This window comes from Camelina sativa, chromosome 6 (genome assembly GCF_030686135.1).
Source record: "Camelina sativa cultivar CO46 ecotype springtype chromosome 6, ASM3068613v1".
In the NCBI taxonomy this organism is placed as follows: domain Eukaryota; kingdom Viridiplantae; phylum Streptophyta; class Magnoliopsida; order Brassicales; family Brassicaceae; genus Camelina; species Camelina sativa.
The window spans coordinates 15,711,667-15,730,281 of NC_141885.1; the positions used below are offsets into that span (position 1 = coordinate 15,711,667).

At 36.0% G+C, this 18,615-nt stretch overlaps 2 protein-coding genes and 2 pseudogenes across 4 annotated transcripts; all 4 read left to right on the forward strand.

Annotated features, from left to right (window-relative positions):
* The first annotated feature begins 474 nt into the window (after nucleotides 1-474).
* On the forward strand, nucleotides 475-2,553 carry LOC104698958 (cytochrome P450 71A26-like). The gene is made up of 2 exons (XM_087453084.1): nucleotides 475-1,488; nucleotides 1,596-2,553. Exons 1-2 carry the CDS (start codon nucleotides 625-627, stop codon nucleotides 2,205-2,207), a joined length of 1,476 nt encoding a protein of 491 aa, XP_087309210.1. The 5' UTR covers nucleotides 475-624; the 3' UTR covers nucleotides 2,208-2,553.
* A 391-nt stretch (nucleotides 2,554-2,944) lies between these two features.
* On the forward strand, nucleotides 2,945-5,256 carry LOC104791042 (putative pentatricopeptide repeat-containing protein At3g49142). The gene is given in 2 exon segments (XM_087453085.1): nucleotides 2,945-5,064; nucleotides 5,067-5,256. Coding segments are annotated over 2 exon segments (2,052 nt in total). The 5' UTR covers nucleotides 2,945-3,098; the 3' UTR covers nucleotides 5,153-5,256.
* Nucleotides 5,257-5,357: 101 nt separating this feature from the next.
* On the forward strand, nucleotides 5,358-8,298 carry LOC104791041 (uncharacterized protein At3g49140-like; annotated as a pseudogene). The gene is made up of 8 exons (XR_015559077.1): nucleotides 5,358-5,555; nucleotides 5,897-6,117; nucleotides 6,466-6,600; nucleotides 6,662-6,715; nucleotides 6,952-7,092; nucleotides 7,193-7,340; nucleotides 7,480-7,782; nucleotides 8,009-8,298. The product of XR_015559077.1 is annotated as an uncharacterized protein At3g49140-like (transcript).
* Nucleotides 8,299-13,630: 5,332 nt separating this feature from the next.
* On the forward strand, nucleotides 13,631-16,441 carry LOC104698959 (histone-lysine N-methyltransferase, H3 lysine-9 specific SUVH7 pseudogene; annotated as a pseudogene). The gene is made up of 2 exons (XR_015560252.1): nucleotides 13,631-13,773; nucleotides 14,486-16,441. The product of XR_015560252.1 is annotated as a histone-lysine N-methyltransferase, H3 lysine-9 specific SUVH7 pseudogene (transcript).
* The last annotated feature ends 2,174 nt before the right edge of the window (nucleotides 16,442-18,615 follow it).

Below are 18,615 nucleotides of genomic sequence, written 5' to 3' on the forward strand. Positions count from 1 at the left end.
AACCGAAAACTATTTAAAAATGAGTTTGGTAATTACGAAATGGAGATTCGAACTATGTTTAAATCCTAACTGTTTACCAATTGAAGCCCCTTGTTGTGGTAACGAATTCGATTTTCCGTGTTTTACTCGTTGTGAACTTACTGACACGTTACCAAAAGAGTTTGCTCTCTCTCTCTCTCTTTCTCAGTCACAAATAAAAACAAAAAGTCTATAATCATTTGTTATGATCTACGTTATTTATGTTGCTGCCTCATAATAGATATATATTTTTATATACATATCTTAATAAGTCTAAACATTTTTTAGAGGTACTGTAGTAGGGCATTTAAAATTCATGGAGGATTGTTTGTTGAACAATTGGCACTTAGATTTGTTATGAATCCAAAAGAAGACACGTAAATCGTAAAAGGACGAAAAGAAAAATCTCGAACAAAGTAAACATATTAAGAAACCAGACGGCATGCATATGAAATTGATACATCATACATACCTCCAAAAAAAATTGAGTGGATATACTTATTACCGTAGAGAACTTGGCTTGTTAGGTAAATAAGTCCAAAATATCACAAACTAAAAACTCTTCACAAAAACATTTTTTTTTTGAAGAACTTGAAGAATCCAGACATGCAAATGATGAGTATGATGTTTCTGCTATGCTCAATAATTTTCATTACCATAATATTTTTCAAAATACATAAGAGAGGGAAGAACAACAACACACCTCCGTCTCCACCGGGACTTCCGTTGATCGGAAACCTTCATCAACTCGGCCGCCACACTCACCGATCACTATGCTCTCTCAGCCGCCGTTACGGGCCTCTCATGCTCCTTCACTTTGGCCGTGTCCCCGTTCTTATAGTATCTTCCGCTGAAGTGGCTAAAGAAGTTTTGAAGACGCATGACCGTGTTTTCGCGAGCCGTCCACGTTCAAAAATATTCGAGAAACTTCTTTACGATAGGCATGATGTGGCCTCAGCTCCTTATGGAGAGTATTGGAGGCAAATGAAGAGTGTGTGCGTCCTCCATCTCTTCAGCAACAAAATGGTACGGTCCTTTCGAGAAGTGAGAGAAGAAGAGATCAGTTTGATGATGGAAAAGATCCGGAGATCGAGTTCTTTGCCGGTGAATCTAAGCAAGATCTTGATGAGTTTAACTAACGATGTGATATGTAGAGTTGCTTTGGGACGAAAATACGGTGGTGAAACAGATTTTCAGGAGTTAATGGAGAGACTAAGTAAGCTACTTGGGACGTTCAGTGTTGGGAGTTATGTACCACGGCTTGCATGGATTGATTGGATCCGCGGTTTAGATGGTCAGCTTGAAAAGACGGCTAACGATCTTGATGAGTTCTTTGAGAGAGTTGTGCAAGATCATGAAGATGGTGACCACCGAGATAGGAATGACTTTGTGGATGTATTGCTCTCCATTCAGAGAGAGAAGAGCGTCGGGTTTGAGATAGACCGTGTCAGCGTAAAGGCAATCGTCTTGGTGAGGGAAAATAATAACACACTTTTGGATGATACGAGTTCGGATTTCATGATATTTTCGTATGTATGTATATAAACGTAGTTCTTGTTTTGGTTTTCATTTTTCAGAATGTTTTTGTGGGTGGTACGGAGACATCGTATACACTTATGGAATGGGCAATGACAGAGCTTATACGTCACCCAAAGTGTATGAACAGACTCCAAGAAGAAGTCCGCACGATTTGTAAGGGAAAATCGTGTGTATCAGAAGAGGACATTCAAGAAATGAAATACTTAAAAGCTGTGATCAAAGAGACAATGAGGCTACATCCTCCACTTCCTTTGATGATTCCTCACGAATCAACACAAGATGTAAGATTAGGTGATTATCACATACCTGCCGGTACACAGGTTTTGATCAATGCTTGGGCTATCGGGAGAGAGGCTGCAACGTGGGGACCAGACGCGGAAGATTTTAGACCGGAGAGGCATTTAGATTTATCTGTTGACTACCGAGGTCAGTCTTTTGAGCTGATTCCATTTGGAGCTGGAAGAAGGATTTGCCCAGCAATATCATTCGCTGTGGTGCTGAATGAGATAGTTTTGGCTAACTTAGTGCATCGGTTCGATTGGAGATTACCGACTGAATCTATAGAGAATCAAACCGGTATCGCTGAATCATTCGGTACTTCAGTTCACTGCAAGTTCCCTCTCTATGTTATTGCATCATCTACTACTTGACTAAGGCATTAACATGAAAATGCTTTGTTATATATGTTAAGTCTACAATAAACAACATGTTTACTCATGTGAAACTCCTTGAATAAGGCAGTAAGTTTGGGTGATGATTCTGGGAAAAAAGCAGAAATAACCGTCATCCATTCTTTATTTGGACATTTAATACCTTGTCTTTTTTGGTTGGAAGAAAAATAACTATTTTATTTTTTCATAAAAAACCTTTGTTTATTTAACGGTTAGTTAATTCATATCAACTAGTTGACAGACGTTACAAATTTTTTGACTGTGTGAAATTTTAACGTTAGATGTTTTGTAGTATATATATGATATGATTGTTTTTGTATCAACACTCACCCGTTCGTGATTAATAAGCAAGTAAGTTGGCTTCAAAAAAAAAAAAAAAAAAAAAAATTTGGCTTCAAAAAAAACTTTATAGAAAATATTTTTTTTTTGAATATTACATATAAAAATAAATCACAAGACTTTTTTAAAAATCTTTATTATAAAAACGAGTTTTGGGGTTAACCTTATAGGTGATATTCAAAAGATTATTTTTTGCTTGGAAAATATGACATTTCTAGGAAAAGTAAAACTAGTTTAATAAAATTGTTAAAATAGTTGTCAAATATTGAATCTTTGATTTCAATAAGTATCAAGAAGAGAGACAATAATTCTATCTACACAACAAAAGTCTTAGATTTAAATTAAAAGACCATGTATATCTCAAAGATGACTTTATCTAAATCAAGTTTTAATGACTCATATACTGTAGAAGTTAAAACCCAATTGGACATGTGAGACCGGTCTGATCCGGTTTACACACATCGTTACCGAACTTACCGTTGCTAGTGGCGTTGATGATACTCATAGTGATGAGGTTCGATTTCAAAGCTCATGAAACGCATCAATGTCGATCTCCGTCTTCTCCATTTTCCGAAATTCAGAAAATTTCAATCACGAAAAGTATCTTCTTCCCTACCCAAATTGGAACTCGATCAGGATTCACCACAGGAGACAGCTTTCGTGCTTGGTCAGGTACTTGACACTTACCCAGATCTCAGAACACTTAGAACAGTCCACTCCAGGATCATTATGGAAGATTTACGCTACAATTCGTCTTTGGGTGTTAAACTTATGAGAGCTTATGCTTCTCTAAAAGATGTAGCATCAGCACGTAAGGTGTTCGAAGAAATTCCTGAGAGAAACGTAATCATCGTTAATGTTATGATCAGAAGCTATGTGAATAACGGCTTTTACCGTGAAGGTATTCAAGTGTTTGGGAAGATGTGTGGATGTAATGTTAGACCTGATCATTACACTTTCCCGTGTGTTTTAAAGGCGTGTTCTTGCTCTGGGGATATTGTCATTGGCAAGAAGATTCATGGGTCTGCTACAAGAGTTGGGCTCTCTTCGACTTTGTTTGTTGGGAATGGTTTAGTTTCTATGTATGGAAAGTGTGGATCTTTATCTGAAGCAAGGCTTGTACTTGATGAGATGTCAAGAAGAGATGTGGTCTCTTGGAACTCGTTAGTTGCTGGTTATGCGCAAAATCAGAGATTTGATGATGCTTTGCAAGTTTGTAAGGAAATGGAGTCTGTGAAGATAAGCCATGATGCTGGCACGATGGCTAGTCTGTTAGCTGCAGTGAGCAATACAACTCCTGAAAACGTTAAATATGTTAAAGATATGTTTTTCAAAATGGGGGAAAAGAGTTTGGTTTCGTGGAATGTGATGATCGGTGTGTATATGAAAAACGCGATGCCTGTTGAAGCCGTGGAGTTGTATTCCCGAATGGAGGCTGATGGGTTCGAACCTGATGCAGTCTCAATCACAAGTGTTTTACCTGCTTGTGGAGATACATCTGCTCTGTCTCTTGGTAAGAAAATCCATGGATACATTGAGAGGAAGAAGCTAATACCAAATCTGTTGTTAGAGAATGCACTGATCGATATGTATGCCAAATGTGGATGTCTAGACAGAGAGAGAGATGTGTTTGAGAACATGAAGTCACGTGATATTGTGTCTTGGACAGCTATGATTTCAGCTTATGGATTCAGCGGGAAAGGCTGTGACGCAGTGGCATTGTTTTCGAAAATGCAAGATTCGGGTCTCGTCCCTGATTCAATTGCGTTTGTCACAACGCTCGCTGCTTGTAGCCACGCAGGTTTACTAGAAGAAGGTCGGAGTTATTTCAAACTCATGACAGATCATTACAAGATCACTCCTAGGTTAGAGCATTTGGCTTGTATGGTGGATCTTCTTGGCCGAGCCGGGAAAGTGAAAGAAGCTTACAAATTCATACAAGAAATGTCACTGGAACCAAATGAGAGAGTTTGGGGAGCCCTATTAGGAGCTTGCAGGGTGCATTCTGATACAGACATCGGTCTACTAGCAGTTGATAAACTTTTCCAGTTAGCACCAGAGCAATCGGGTTACTACGTATTGCTTTCTAACATAGACGCAAAGGCTGGAAGATGGGAAGAAGTGACAAGCATCAGACATATAATGAAGAGCGAAGGGTTAAAGAAGAATCCCGGATCAAGCAATGTTGAGGTCAATGGAGAAATTCATACATTCTTAGTAGGCGACAGGAGACATCCGCAGTCCAAAGAGATATACAGAGAGCTGGGTGTTTTTGTAAAGAAAATGAAAGAGTTAGGTTATGTTCCTGATTCAGAATCAGCACTTCACGATGTAGAAGAAGAAGATAAAGAAACGCATTTAGCTGTTCACAGTGAGAAGTTAGCCATTGTGTTTGCTCTCATGAACACAGTGGAAGAAGACAGTAATAACGCCATAAGAATAACGAAGAATCTTAGGATTTGTGGAGATTGTCATGTTGCAGCAAAGCTTATCTCGCAGTAACTTCTCGTGAGATCATCATCAGAGACACCAATAGATTTCATGTGTTCCGGTTTGGTGTTTGCTCTTGTGGTGACTATTGGTGACCGAGAAACTAAATGTTAAACAAAAAAAACATTACAGATCAAAACGCAGCGTTTTGATGATGGTGAGAGTTACACTTTTCAAGATCTTTTTGGGTTTAGACCAATGAGAATATGACACGTTATAACTGGTTATGAAAAATTCACCAAATAGATAGGCTAAGCCTTCTTCTTCTTCAGCTTCTGAGCTCAGGACTAAGAGATAGAGAGATAGAGAGATAGAGAGCGAAAGGTTAGAGATAACAGTAGTATTACCGATGATTGAGTCGGTTATGGCCTTACGTCTCTCCAACGGATTTGCTTGGTATTACTTTGCAGAGTATTCGACCTCGGAAGAAGGAGGAAGTTGCTTTCATTATGCTTCTCGCCGCGTTTTTCAGCCTCAACGTCTAAACCATATTGATGGGTACACTGATAAATTGACTCTTGTTCCGTCATTGAATTAGATATTAGTTTCATCAAGATGGTAGATTGTAGTTTTTAAATAGCTAATCTTTAGTTTATAGATACTTGGTAGTAATGCAGTTATGTTTCTTCTCAACTTTGAATGTTAAATTTAGTGCCAGTCAAATTTAGTACTACATTAGATACTTTGTCTGTGAACCTTGCAACCAGTCTCTCAAAGTTCGATTCTTTTGAATTTTGCTTAGATATTTCAAATTCTTTAGGCTTTCTTCTCATATATTTTAATTCTCACATTCATATTTGTGGTATAACAAATTAATTGACTTATATGCACTTTACTAGGAGTGGACTTCTGAAGTACAAAGGTGACTATTTAACAAAAAAAACTCCCAAGGAAGCATCGAATTCAAGCCACAGCAGAGTACGTAGATTCAGCTTCAGATCCAGAAAAGCAAACTTGCAAATCAAGGTATCATCCTTCAGAAGAAATCAGAACCTCCTTGCCACAGAATGCCGGAGATTCCAGGCTTTCACCAGCAGAAAATACTAGAACCATCATTGAGGTGTTATATTGCGTCTTTTCAATCAGCATAAGCTATCTTTTTGGTGAAAACATTGTTGGACCAATGCCTTACATTACATGCATTGTTGTTGTGGTCACATGTTAGTGTGTTTAGTAGTTTTGCTTGCTCCTATTATGGGTTGGGTTGCTTCATATATTCATCTATCAATTTTCAGTAGTCCTCTATAGAATCCTCTTATGTGGTAGAGAAAAGTGTTTTTTTTTATCTTGTCAAAGTCTATGTAAGTCTGCATCGTATATGTTCCTCCGTTTTCAGTTTTCCTGTATTTATTTTTGTTCATTATCCGTTTTTGTGCATCTAACATTTCCCGCAGTGTGTCTTGTTCAGGTGAACAATAAAGGAACCCTGATGCTTACCGGTTCAATTGGTGATGGAGTTCATGAGAATATTCTCTTGCCAGATATACCATATATAACAGATCAGAATGGAGGTAAGAGAAAAATTAATCTTCCTTAGTTCCCTGTCATGATTTAATCTACCTAACACCATCAAAATTAATTTGAGTTACCCTAATGCTCTGCAGATTTACACTAATGAGGATGTCATGCAGTCTGTTACTTCTGAAAATAATTATGTGGTATGTTATGCATATCCTACTTAAATTATATGTTCCAAGCTAATACAGCTATCTTGTGACGTTTTTCATTTTTTTCGTTAATCACCATTATTTTGAATCTAAACGCACACACATGGATCAACAAGCAGCCTTTTAGGGATATGTTTCTATTGGTTATAGCTGACTATACTGTTCTGTGTAGGTTTTTCTCTACCTTAATCTGTACTAACCTTTAAGATGTTGTGGATGCATTGCAGCAAGTAATAGTAGGTTTTGATACAATGGAGATGATCAGGGAAATGGAGCTGATGGGTCTATCTGATAGTGACTTTGAAACTGATGATGATGAGAATGAAGGAGATGACAGTAAAGATACAGGAGAAGACGACGATGGGGAGGTTTAACAAATTTTATATCATCTTTTATATTAAGTCACTAAGGAATTCTATGAGAGGAATATTTTTGTCATGTCTTCACTAACCATATTGTTAACTTCAGGAATGGGTTGCTGTTCTAGAGGATGATGATGATGACGACGATGATGATGATGATGATGATGATTCCGATGAATCGCTTGGTGACTGGGGCAAATCTGGAAACAATGAGGAGTTGTCATCCCATGTTTTTTGCAAAGAGAATGACTGAGGTTAACTTATAGTCTCAAAATTCTAACAAAAGTGTTGTGATTCTATATAAAAACGATATGCAAGATCGTTTCAAACTCTCGTGGCTAAAATAGAATGACCGAGGTTAACTTTTAACACATTTGTTTTGGTCAAATTTAGGTTGCTTCGAATGATCCTGTTGATTGGTTGGATCAGCCATCTGCCGGCCTTGCTATCCAGGGACTTTTGAGTCATATCTTAATGGAAGATTATTCAGATATCCAAAGAGACTTGCTGACAGCAATTCTACAATTACGAGCGGAAATAAGGATGCAGAAAACTTAGAAGAGAAACTTGCAGACATTAGTAAGGCAGGTGGTGAAGAATCTGAGGTAGATTGAGGGTGAAAAAGCAAGAAATGTGGTGGAATTTTACAAGCTGGAGATGATACGACTTCAGCTTATTACAGCACAAGGAGATCAGGTTTGCAATAAATCTTCTCAACTATGCTATGTAAATTTGTTCATTTTCTTGCGAAATATTTTTCTCTTCTATCTAACCATTGTTGCATATCTGGAAAACTGTGTTACGCTTGTTCTTGCTTTGTTTCATATTTTGCTATTCTCGTTTTCAAGCTTCACTTCTTATCTAGACTCTTCTTTTTGTTGCAAGCTTATGCTTACTAGCATCATTTAACTTTTGGGAACAGACTGAAGTTGATGTGGAAGATGTCAGAAAAGCACAACCTGATGCTATTGCTCATGCATCAGCTGGAATCATAACTGACGCCCTCAAATCTCTGTGTTGGAGACTTAGTCAGAAATTATATCTAGTGCCACCTCAAACCTAGTTTTTACCCTATTTTGGGTTTTTATTTATGTTCTGCATAATCATCTACTTTGTTCTTCCTTTTTTAGATTGTAAACTCTATAACTTTTTGTGTTGAAAATCTGAATTTGATACTTTGTATTATTAAGTTGTAGATCTCGCTCTTATCTATCTCATGATGTTGGTTTCATCACTTTCTGGGTTTGAGTTTTTCATCATCATGATTTGTTCATCTGAGTAGTGAGCTAGGGTTCTAGAGATGTATTAGGCTGGTTTAAGGTTATGGTTACTGAGACTGATCAAGCTTGTTTGTTTATACATCTCTTCCAGCTTAGAGGATTTCCAGATTAGGTGTCCTCTAAGCTGTTCTTGTTATGATAAGTTAAGAACAGATCTTAATCTTCCTTGCATCGTACCAATGTTTATGTTGTTAAATAAAGTTAATACTGCAGATTACTATGCCTAGCCTAAGAGATTAGTTGTCTAGGGTATTTTTTGACAAATAATGATCTGGATCTTTAATGCCTGTTTATTCATGTCTTAGCTGGTGAGAACTAGGTCTAAGAGTGTGTAAACCTGATTACTATTGTCATGAGAGTGGATTAGTAAGTCTATGGGATCATTGTCTAGAGATAATTCATGTTGATTGAGGTTTGTTGATCAGTTTAGGTAGCCATAGCTTGAGTCCAGCCCATGAATCCATTTCTAGGAGCCTACTTTGTTTAGTGATTGTCTGTTATTGCATACTGTCTTGTTTCATTGCTTTTTAATCTGTTTAAGTTGTTGAAATTGCCCATGTTCTTCGTATTTCACAACTCGACCTAGCCACTCGACCTCACACATGGTCGAGTGCTTGATCGAACACCATTCTGGGTTACTTAGTTTACTTTATGCTTATGTTCTGCATCTTTGTACTTTTGTTTCATTGCATTTGTCTAGTTATTGATATTGTTTAGTTTGATCTCTGCATTGTTTATCTTGCATTTGGTCTCTGTTCTAAGTACTTTACATTCTGCATTTCATAATTGTCATTAGGTTGTTAGAACAAAACCATAATCATACTAGCTTGACTTGAACTAGAGTTCACATCTTAAGTGTTTGCATAATCACCTTTTATGGATTGACATCTCTTTTTTTTTTGGACAAACGGATTGACATCTCTTATACTACAACATCATAAGAGAATTGAAACCTCTTGCATACCATATGATCATCACTGCTTATGTTTGTTTGACATTCCATCATTCATTCATAGGTTCATACACATAAGAAAAAACTTGTTTCATTAGATTTTACAATTAAATGTCGATTTGGGTTTACCATTGAGCTGGTTAAGGTTTAGAGTTTACAATTAGAACGAAATTATATGTCGGTTTGAGCTTACAAATGAGGTGGTTAGGATATAGATTTTACAATTAGAACAAAATTATATGTCGGTTTGAGTTTACAAATGAGGTGGTTATGCTTTAGATTTTACTATTAGAACAAAATTATATTTCGTTTTGGGTTTACAAATAAGTGGTTAGGGTTTAGATTTTACAATTAGAACAGAATTATATATTGTTTTCCTTATTTATCTATTTGTCAGACCGACTTAGCATGACTAGAAACAAAGGTTTATTTATACCTTAGGCCACACACACATTATAAGGAACATTTTTCTTTTTTTGGTAAGTGAAAATTATTGAGAAATTGTCAACTTAAGTCGCAGTGGAAACACAATACCATTGGTAATTTGGTATCATTCGACAAAATCGACACAACAATACTCGGAACAGCCTCCAATGCATGAAAATCTAAATGAAGAGAATAAGCATAGTTTGCTAACTCATCCGCAAGACAATTAGCTTTTATATACACATGTGATATTCATACATTCCAGTCCCTTGATATGAAGTCATGGCAAAAACGTACCATGAACGACTTTGAGTGCGTTTGTGCAGCACTGATCCATGTCTTGAGAAAATCGACCACCACTTCCAAATCCACCTCCAGTTCTAATCGAGACACTCGCTTCCCCCAAGCTATGTATTTGCCCATAGTTGGAATAGAAAAATCCTAGTGATAGCCGAATTGAAGAACCCTAGCTAGGCTGACTTAACTTGTTGATAGAATAGAATTGTATTTGTAACGCCCCGACTGCCATCTCTTAGTGGGCTCCATGTCCAATCCCATTCCATGGGCTCACCTTCCTTAATGGGCCTCACGTCCTCTCACTAGACCCCTGAGCCCATCCATATCCGACAACCGGTTTGTTACGTCCGGGAGGCTTTAAAGACTTGTTACCATCCCTACAAGTCAGCAAATGATCTTTCCCTGTGTTTTGTCCTCACTCGCACAGTTCCGACAGTCACTTCCTGGAAGGTCACCCATCCTAAGACAACTCCAGCATAAGCACACTTAAATGTGGAGTTCTCTCAGGACCTTTGACCGAAAAGATAGGTGCACTTTGGTGACATAGGTGGCCAAATCAATTCTTTTAAACCTCTCCTCTAGTCTCTGACCAGAGTGTCACAATTCACCCCACTAACATATCGCAACGTCCTCGTTGTGCACCAAGACCGTCACCCCCTGACGGTGTGAGCCCACTCGACTCCACACTCGTCTGGGTTTGGCTCTGATACAACTTGTAACGCCCTGACCGCCACCTTTTAGTGGGCCCCATGTCCAATCTCATTTCATGGGCCCACGTCTTAGTGTGCAGTGAGGACGTTAGGATCTGTTAGTGGAGGTGAATTATGACACCCCGGTTTCAGAGATTTGCGAAGAGGTTAAAAATAATTGATTTGGCCACCTATGTCACCAAAGTGCACTTATCTTTTCGGTCAAAGGTCCTGAGAGAACTCCACAGTTAAGCGTGCTTATGCTGGAGTAGTCTTAGGATGGGTGACCTTCCGGAAAGTGACTGTCGAAACTGTGCGAGTGAGGACAAAACACAGGGAAAGATCATGTAGTGACGGTCATAAGTCTTTAAAGCCTCCCGGACGTAACAAACCGGCCGTCGGATATTGATGGGCTCACGAGCCTAGTGAGAGGACGTGAGACCTATTAAAGAAGGTGGGCCCATGGAATGTGGTTGAACATGGGCCCAGGAAAAGGTGGTGGTCGGGGCGTTACAAGTGGTATCAGAGCCGAACCCAGACGAGTGTGGAGTCGAGTGGGCTCACACCGTTAGGGGGTGACGGTCTTGGTGCGCAACGAGGACGTTGCAATCTGTTAGTGGGGGTGAATTGTGACACCCCAGTTTCAGATATTTGCGGAGAGGTTTAAAAGAATTGATTTGGCCACCTATGTTACTAAAGTTCATTTATCTTTTCGGTTAAGGGGACTGAGAGAACTCCACAGTTAAGCGTGCTTGAGCTGGAGTAGTCTCAGGATGGGTGACATTCTGGGAAGTGATTTTCGGAACTGGGTGAGGAAAAAACATAGGAAAAGATCACGTGGTGATTTGTAGGGACGGTAACAAGTCTTTAAAGCCTCCAGGAAATAGCCAACCGACCGTCAAATAGAGATGGGCTCATGGGCCTAGTGAGAGGATGTGAGGCCAATTAAGGATGGTGGGCCAATGAAATGGGGTTGGACATGGAGTCCACTAAGAGGTGGTGGTCGTGGCGTACAATAATAAGTGTTAAGATGGTTAAAACTGAAAAAGTTGATGTTACATGACACATATTTTATGGAAATTTTCTTAGCCCAACTAGTACCTACCTTTTTCGAATTATCAATATCAGTGTTTAAGAAACTGTTAGGCGGTATTTTGGCGGTGACCTAGCGCTTAGCGCCTAGAACGCCTAATCGGAACCTAGACGGATTTTAGGCGTTTTAGGCGTTTACAACATAAAACATTATATATAATTATGTAAAAATATATGTTAGAAATAAAAATAATAAATAATAAACAAAATTTAGAAAATACATTTATTTAAATTACATTAACAATGTTTATAATTACGTATATAGATATAAAACTTAATAATTTAAATATATGTAGTTGAAAAGAAAATTAAATAAATTACATCCGCAATAGGATTAATTAATACATCTGCAATAGTTTGTGTTCCTTAGAAAAAAAAATTAATTAATTACCTAAAAATAAATTTGTGGAAAAAATAGTTTGTGTTCCTTAGAAAAAGAACGAATACATCCGCAAGAGGATTTTCAAGTTTTCGAAGGCAAGGATAGTTTTTATTCTATCCAATCGGATTATTATCAACTACCTATATTTAGATTCGGCTCCTTGGACGAATCTAAACTAAATAATTGTATGAGCTATAAGTTCCTAAATGTGACCACATAGGATTTCAAACATCTAATAAGAGTTCCACATGTCATTAATTAATATTTTAAAAAAAATCAGAATTTTGTATTATTTAGTAACGGTTTTTTAAATATTATAAATATTTAAACTCTATTAAAAATTTAAAAGTTTAAGTATTAGTAAATATTATATATTCAATTTTTAAATATCTTGAAATATCTTATTTATTTCCCTTTTTATATCTTATGAGCGTTAATAAATGTTTTTGGGTATGACTTTATAGATGTGTTGATATTCTTTCAGTATTTCTGGATCTAAGAAAGAAGGATCGACGACAAGCACACATGTTTTATTAGCTATACATTTGTTCATATTACTTTCTTTCCAAGTAATTTATAATTTTGTAATATTAAGGATTTTGGTTCAAGAATTTACAATTTTGTAGTATTAAAGATTTTGATTTGAAAAGTTTCAATATGTGTGAACCTAAAACCGAGTACGTATACGGTGAAAATATCAATAATTGAGTGCATTTGGTAACTATGTTGGTTTTCATGAACTGCACAAATTTAACAAGAAAAGAGGCAATGATTTTGGTCGTGGAGTTTGATTGGTTAACAAGTTGTATGGTAGTCTATAAAAGAGATTTTGAATGATTATTCAGTGGAAGAATGTGAGGAAGCTGACGAAGAAGTGAAAGAAAAATAGTATAACGTTTAAATATAAATTCATGATTTTTATCAGATGTGAATTTTTAAAAGAGTATAACGTTTAAATATAACGTGATATATTTTATATTTTTTAAAAATTGTGTGTTTGAAATAAACTTTTTGTCTTAATAGTAATTTAAAGGTTTTTATAAGATAATATTTCATATTCAAATGAAAATCTCTTCTGAAGTCATATTCAAATTAAAATGACCAAACATTTAAATTCGTATGATATAATATTTATGGGTGCATGTTGATTCAACCCATTCAACTTTTTTTGTCTTAAAAATAGTTGAATAAACCATACGTATATAGAAAATATTATGTAGAATAGAATATAATAATATTTCACATTTATGTTAATTATGTTTTTCAAAAAATAGTCAAATTATTAATGGATAGTCTTGAATACATTGAATAGAAAAAAAATCTAGAACTTTTTAATGACTAAATGTCTACGGTGGAGATTCATCTGACGTTTATTAATCCATATCTTTATATGACTATAAATAGAGGATTACCTTTCTATCTACACAATTTCACATATCCAAAGAAAATTTATGTACTCTAATTCAACTATTTTTCATTCGTAGCTTTTTCCTCTTCGTTTGTCTCCTCTTAGCTCTACCCAGCTACTTGTTTTTGTAAACCATCTGTCTCTTTTCTTAAATTGTAAAGGTATATTATGCTGATTTGATTTGCACTGTCACTATTTAACTGTTTTATATACAATTTTTGTTGAAGATTATATATATATATATATATCACTTTAATTTTATATTCAAGCTATGATTATTTTATGTTTTATCTTATTTGATTGATTTGTTGAGAGGAAAGGTGAGAGTAAGATAATTTTCTAATATATTTTTTTTTTGTGTTCTTGTTTATGTCAAAATGAAATTATATTTATATTTATATGTATGATATTTCTATACGATATATGTTTTCTTTGTCCCATTTTTTGTGAAGACTCCAATTTGATTAAAGAGTTCTTCTTAATCCAGGGGATGCCATCACTATAGAATTCAGATCTGAACATAGTGTTATGCAATTGACTTCTAATATGTGGTTTGAATATCGACATACAATAGTTTTAAACATCTCCTTTTACATCTGCTCAAGTCGTTCTTTTTTTGTTGCTTGATAAGAATAATTTCAAGTGTCGGAATCGAGTCTCCAAATACATTTTACCCTTGTTACCATTGACTCTTTCACTTATTAGTGTTGCACAAAAAAAATGTTTCATTAATTCTTTTTTTGTTTCTTTTTTTTTCATTATAAGAAAAGGAAGGAAGGTCTTTTTGTTTGTATAATGTTATCCACAACCATATTTTTGTAAACCTCTCGCATTTTGACTAATCTATGACTTATTACTTTTGTATTCTGATAGGAACTGCAATGGATAACCTCATCAACATCCAAAAAAACCCATCACCATCAACCTCCAGCCTTCCTCCTCTAGATGTCACACCACTACAAATCGTTAGACCATCTGATGACTTCAACAACTACACCTATGGTGTTGGTCCAAGTACTGCTCCAAAAAAACAAGGACGTGGTCGACCAAAGGGTTCCAAAAACTTGAGGACCCCGGTGAAGAAGCTAAAAACAGAAGATCCAAAAAACAGAAAGGTTCTCTCTCCCCGAGACTTTGATTCAGGGATAACCGAAGCAGAAAGGGAAACCGGAAACCAGGAAATAGTTGAGTTGGTTTTGAAGCGGTTTGACGCGGTAAGACGGAGATTTTGCCAACTAAACCTCCAGAGAGACATCCTTACAACAGCGAACGTTAATTGTAGGAATATGGGGGTCCAAACTAATATAAGAAGGAGGATTGGTCTTGTTCCTGGAGTACAAGTAGGTGATATTTTTTATTATTGGGGTGAAATGTGCTTAGTCGGGCTACACAAACAAACGGTTGGCGGCATTGATTATATGACGGCTGATGATGGCGCAGTAGAACCTCTTGCAACAAGTGTGGTTACATCAAGACAGTACGATGATGAAACCGAAGATCTTGAATGCTTGATTTATTCTGGATATGGCGGAGCGGATAAGAACGGTTTACCTCGTGATCAAACTATGGACAGAGGAAACCTTGCACTAGATACCAGTAGAAGAATAGGAAATGATGTTAGAGTCATCCGAGGTAGAGGCGACCCCAATGATGACACTAGAAAGGTATACATTTACGATGGACTTTTTATAGTTTCTGAGACGTACTTTGTGATAGGAAAAAGCGGGCGTAAAGAGTTCAAGTTTAAAATGGTGAGGAAACCAAACCAACCTAATTCTGGTTATGCAAACTGGAAATTAGCTGAAGAATTGAGGACGCACGACCCGAGGCAGGGTTTTATACTTCAAGATCTTTCTTTTGGAAAAGAGGATTTACGAGTGCCGCTGGTTAACGATGTAGATGAAGATGACAAAAAAATTCCTGAAGAATTTGAATACATCACATCACAGGATCACTCAAGAATGATGCTTGATTTAAACATCGATCCCCAAGAACTTGGATGCCAGAATTGTGAAGATCAGCCATGCTTTCATCAAATTTGCATGTGCAGGCAAAGAAAAAGTGGCGAGTTACCATACCATAACTCCATTTTGGTTTGTCGTAAACCATTGATTTATGAGTGCGGTGAATCATGTTCATGCCCCAACGATTGTAAAAACCGATTGGTTCAAAACGGTTTGAAGTTACACATGGAAGTGTTCAAGACGAAAAATTGTGGTTGGGGTTTACGTTCTTGGGATCCAATCCGAGCCGGGACTTTTATCTGCGAGTTTACTGGTGTGAGGAAGACAAAAGATGAAGTGCAAGAAAACGATAATTTCTTGTTCGACTCAGCTCGATTTTATATGAGGTTTAAGTGGAACTACGAACCTGAGCTTGTGTGTGAGGATGTATGGGAAAGTGTCCCTGAGGTTTTCAATCTTACAACGCAAGTCTTGATAAGTGCCAAGGAAAAAGGGAACGTTGCTCGATTCATGAATCACAGCTGTAAGCCTAATGTTTTCTGGCAGCCTATTGAATATGATACATACGTTCGGATTGGGCTTTTTGCGATGAAGCATATTCCTCCAATGACAGAGTTAACATATGACTATGGAGTTTCTTCTGTAGAGCGTATTGGAGAAGATGAGAATATTTACACAGGCAATAAGATTTGTCTTTGTGGTTCAGTCAACTGTCGTGGTTCTTTCAGCTGATTTGTACTCTATATATCATCATTTGGTTCTTTTGTAATTTGTTTTTTTTTTCTAATTTCCTTGTGTTTGTCATTTGATTTATTTGTTTTCTCTGAGAACAAAAAAAAAAGAATGTCCTTTGTTTTCTTTCCTACAATTTATTCTTATCTTGTTCAACAACTGAATTGAAGTTTAGAATAACCATGAGAATACTTAATAAATAAGATAGTCTCAATCACTTTAAAACTTGGATTATTTGAACTTAGCTTTATTAATTGGAAAGTAGAACTTGGACTTAAGTTATCTCACCTAGGGGCTTGATAACAGTGTCATGGGATTATACATTCGAAGTTTTCTTTTATCATTTTTATCATTTTTGCTAACTCTGAATGGCTATATTATATTTTAATCTAGTACCACATCCTAACCTTAACCATTTTTTTTATAATCCTGTGCTTATATTCTCATGTGAATATATATGCAAAAACCATGGAGTTTACTGACCAACAAATCTGATTTTTATTAGGATTATAGATGTGGAAAGAATGGAATGGTTAGAAAATCTTTACGAAGCTTTTGATTTATTTTCCTTGATATTAAAGCTGAAAAAACAGGTTCTTATCCTCATTGTATGCTTCTTCCCAAAAAAAAAGGAGGAATCAATTTTTTTTTTGTAACTCTCACACTACCACTTTTTCATAGGTCCATGTCTCCTCTTGGCCCATGAGCCCACCCTTAATTGACGGTCGGTTATGTTACTTTTATATGCTTTAACTTTTTTTTTTATCAATCCTACAAACGACTGCATGACCTTTTGTGTTTTTTTCTTACTAGCACGATCCACACAATCACTTCTCGATATGTCATAAATTCTGAAATTGCTCAAGCTCATATACGCTACACTCTAGATTTCTCTCCGAATATATTTTTTTGTAATTCTCCCACTACCATTTTTTAATAGGCCCATGTCTTCTCTTGGCCTGTGAGCCCACCCTTGATTGATGGTTGGTTATGTTACTTTCATATGCTTTAACTATTTATTTTTTTATCAACCTTACAAATCACTACGTGACTTTTTGTATTTTATTCTCACTAGCACGATACACACAATCACTTCTTGATATGTCACAATTCTAAAATTGCTCAAGCTCATATATGCTAAAGTCTAGAGTTCTCTCAAAATGTTTAACTAAATATATAAGTTTATTTTAGTAATATAGGTAGAATTCAATTAAATATAAAGTCACGAGATTGGACAAACCCTAAACCCTTGTTAAATGGTCGGTTCATGACTTCTGGAGGCTTTACTGACTTTACAAATCACTACATAATATTTTTATGTTTTTCCTTACTTCTCACAATATAGAAAATCAGTTTCCCGTAAGTCATTTATTCTGAAAATACTTAAGCCCAATCACGCTTAACTCTAAAGTTCTTTCATCAAATTTGACCAAAAAATAAATGCACTTTAATAACATTGGTGATCAAATCAATTTTTTTAAGTTTTCTCATGCAACACCATATTTCTTGAAGTTAGCAGTATAAGGAAGGTCAACTGAAATGATATGAACCCTTATTTTTTAAATATAATATTAATAACCTAGTGATCCCATATTCACTAACCACCTAACCACATTAAAACCAAACAACAGAAATAACCAACAATAAACCAATGAATTAAATAACCAAATAATAATTAAATATCATTTAACCATCAATACCAATATCATAAACCAAATCATAGAACAATGAACCAGCAACCTAAAACATCCGTTATAGACCACTACATTCCATTCTAGCCACCTAACAGTAACATAGACAAACAATCAAGCCTGTAAAGTTTGAATTATTTGTGATTTGAAACTTGACATAAAAAAATGTCAATCGATGTTTTTTTTTGTTTATTGTGGTTGACATAAAATTATAGAATATATCATTGATTTTACTTTTGTCTACAAGCCACGAGTTTGCCATGGAATTATTTTTGGGTGAATGTGATATTTTGTATAGCCACGGAAATTGTTGTGGCTAAGCCATGGGTGATTTGTATTATAAATAGAATGTGTCTTCTTCTTATCATTTCATACACAACAACCAAAATAAAAGTCCTTATTTTTCCAAAACACTTATATTTTTTAATCTATTGTTCTCAATTTATACAATCCAAACATGTTTAATTATTTTGCTTCGAGAGAGTGGATGGATCGACATATAGATCCACAGAAGAATCGTGTATCATAAGAGTTTATAGAAGGGGCTGACACATTTCTTCGATTTGCATGTAATCAACATTCTTATATGGAGAGAAGAACTTTACTTTGATTCAAA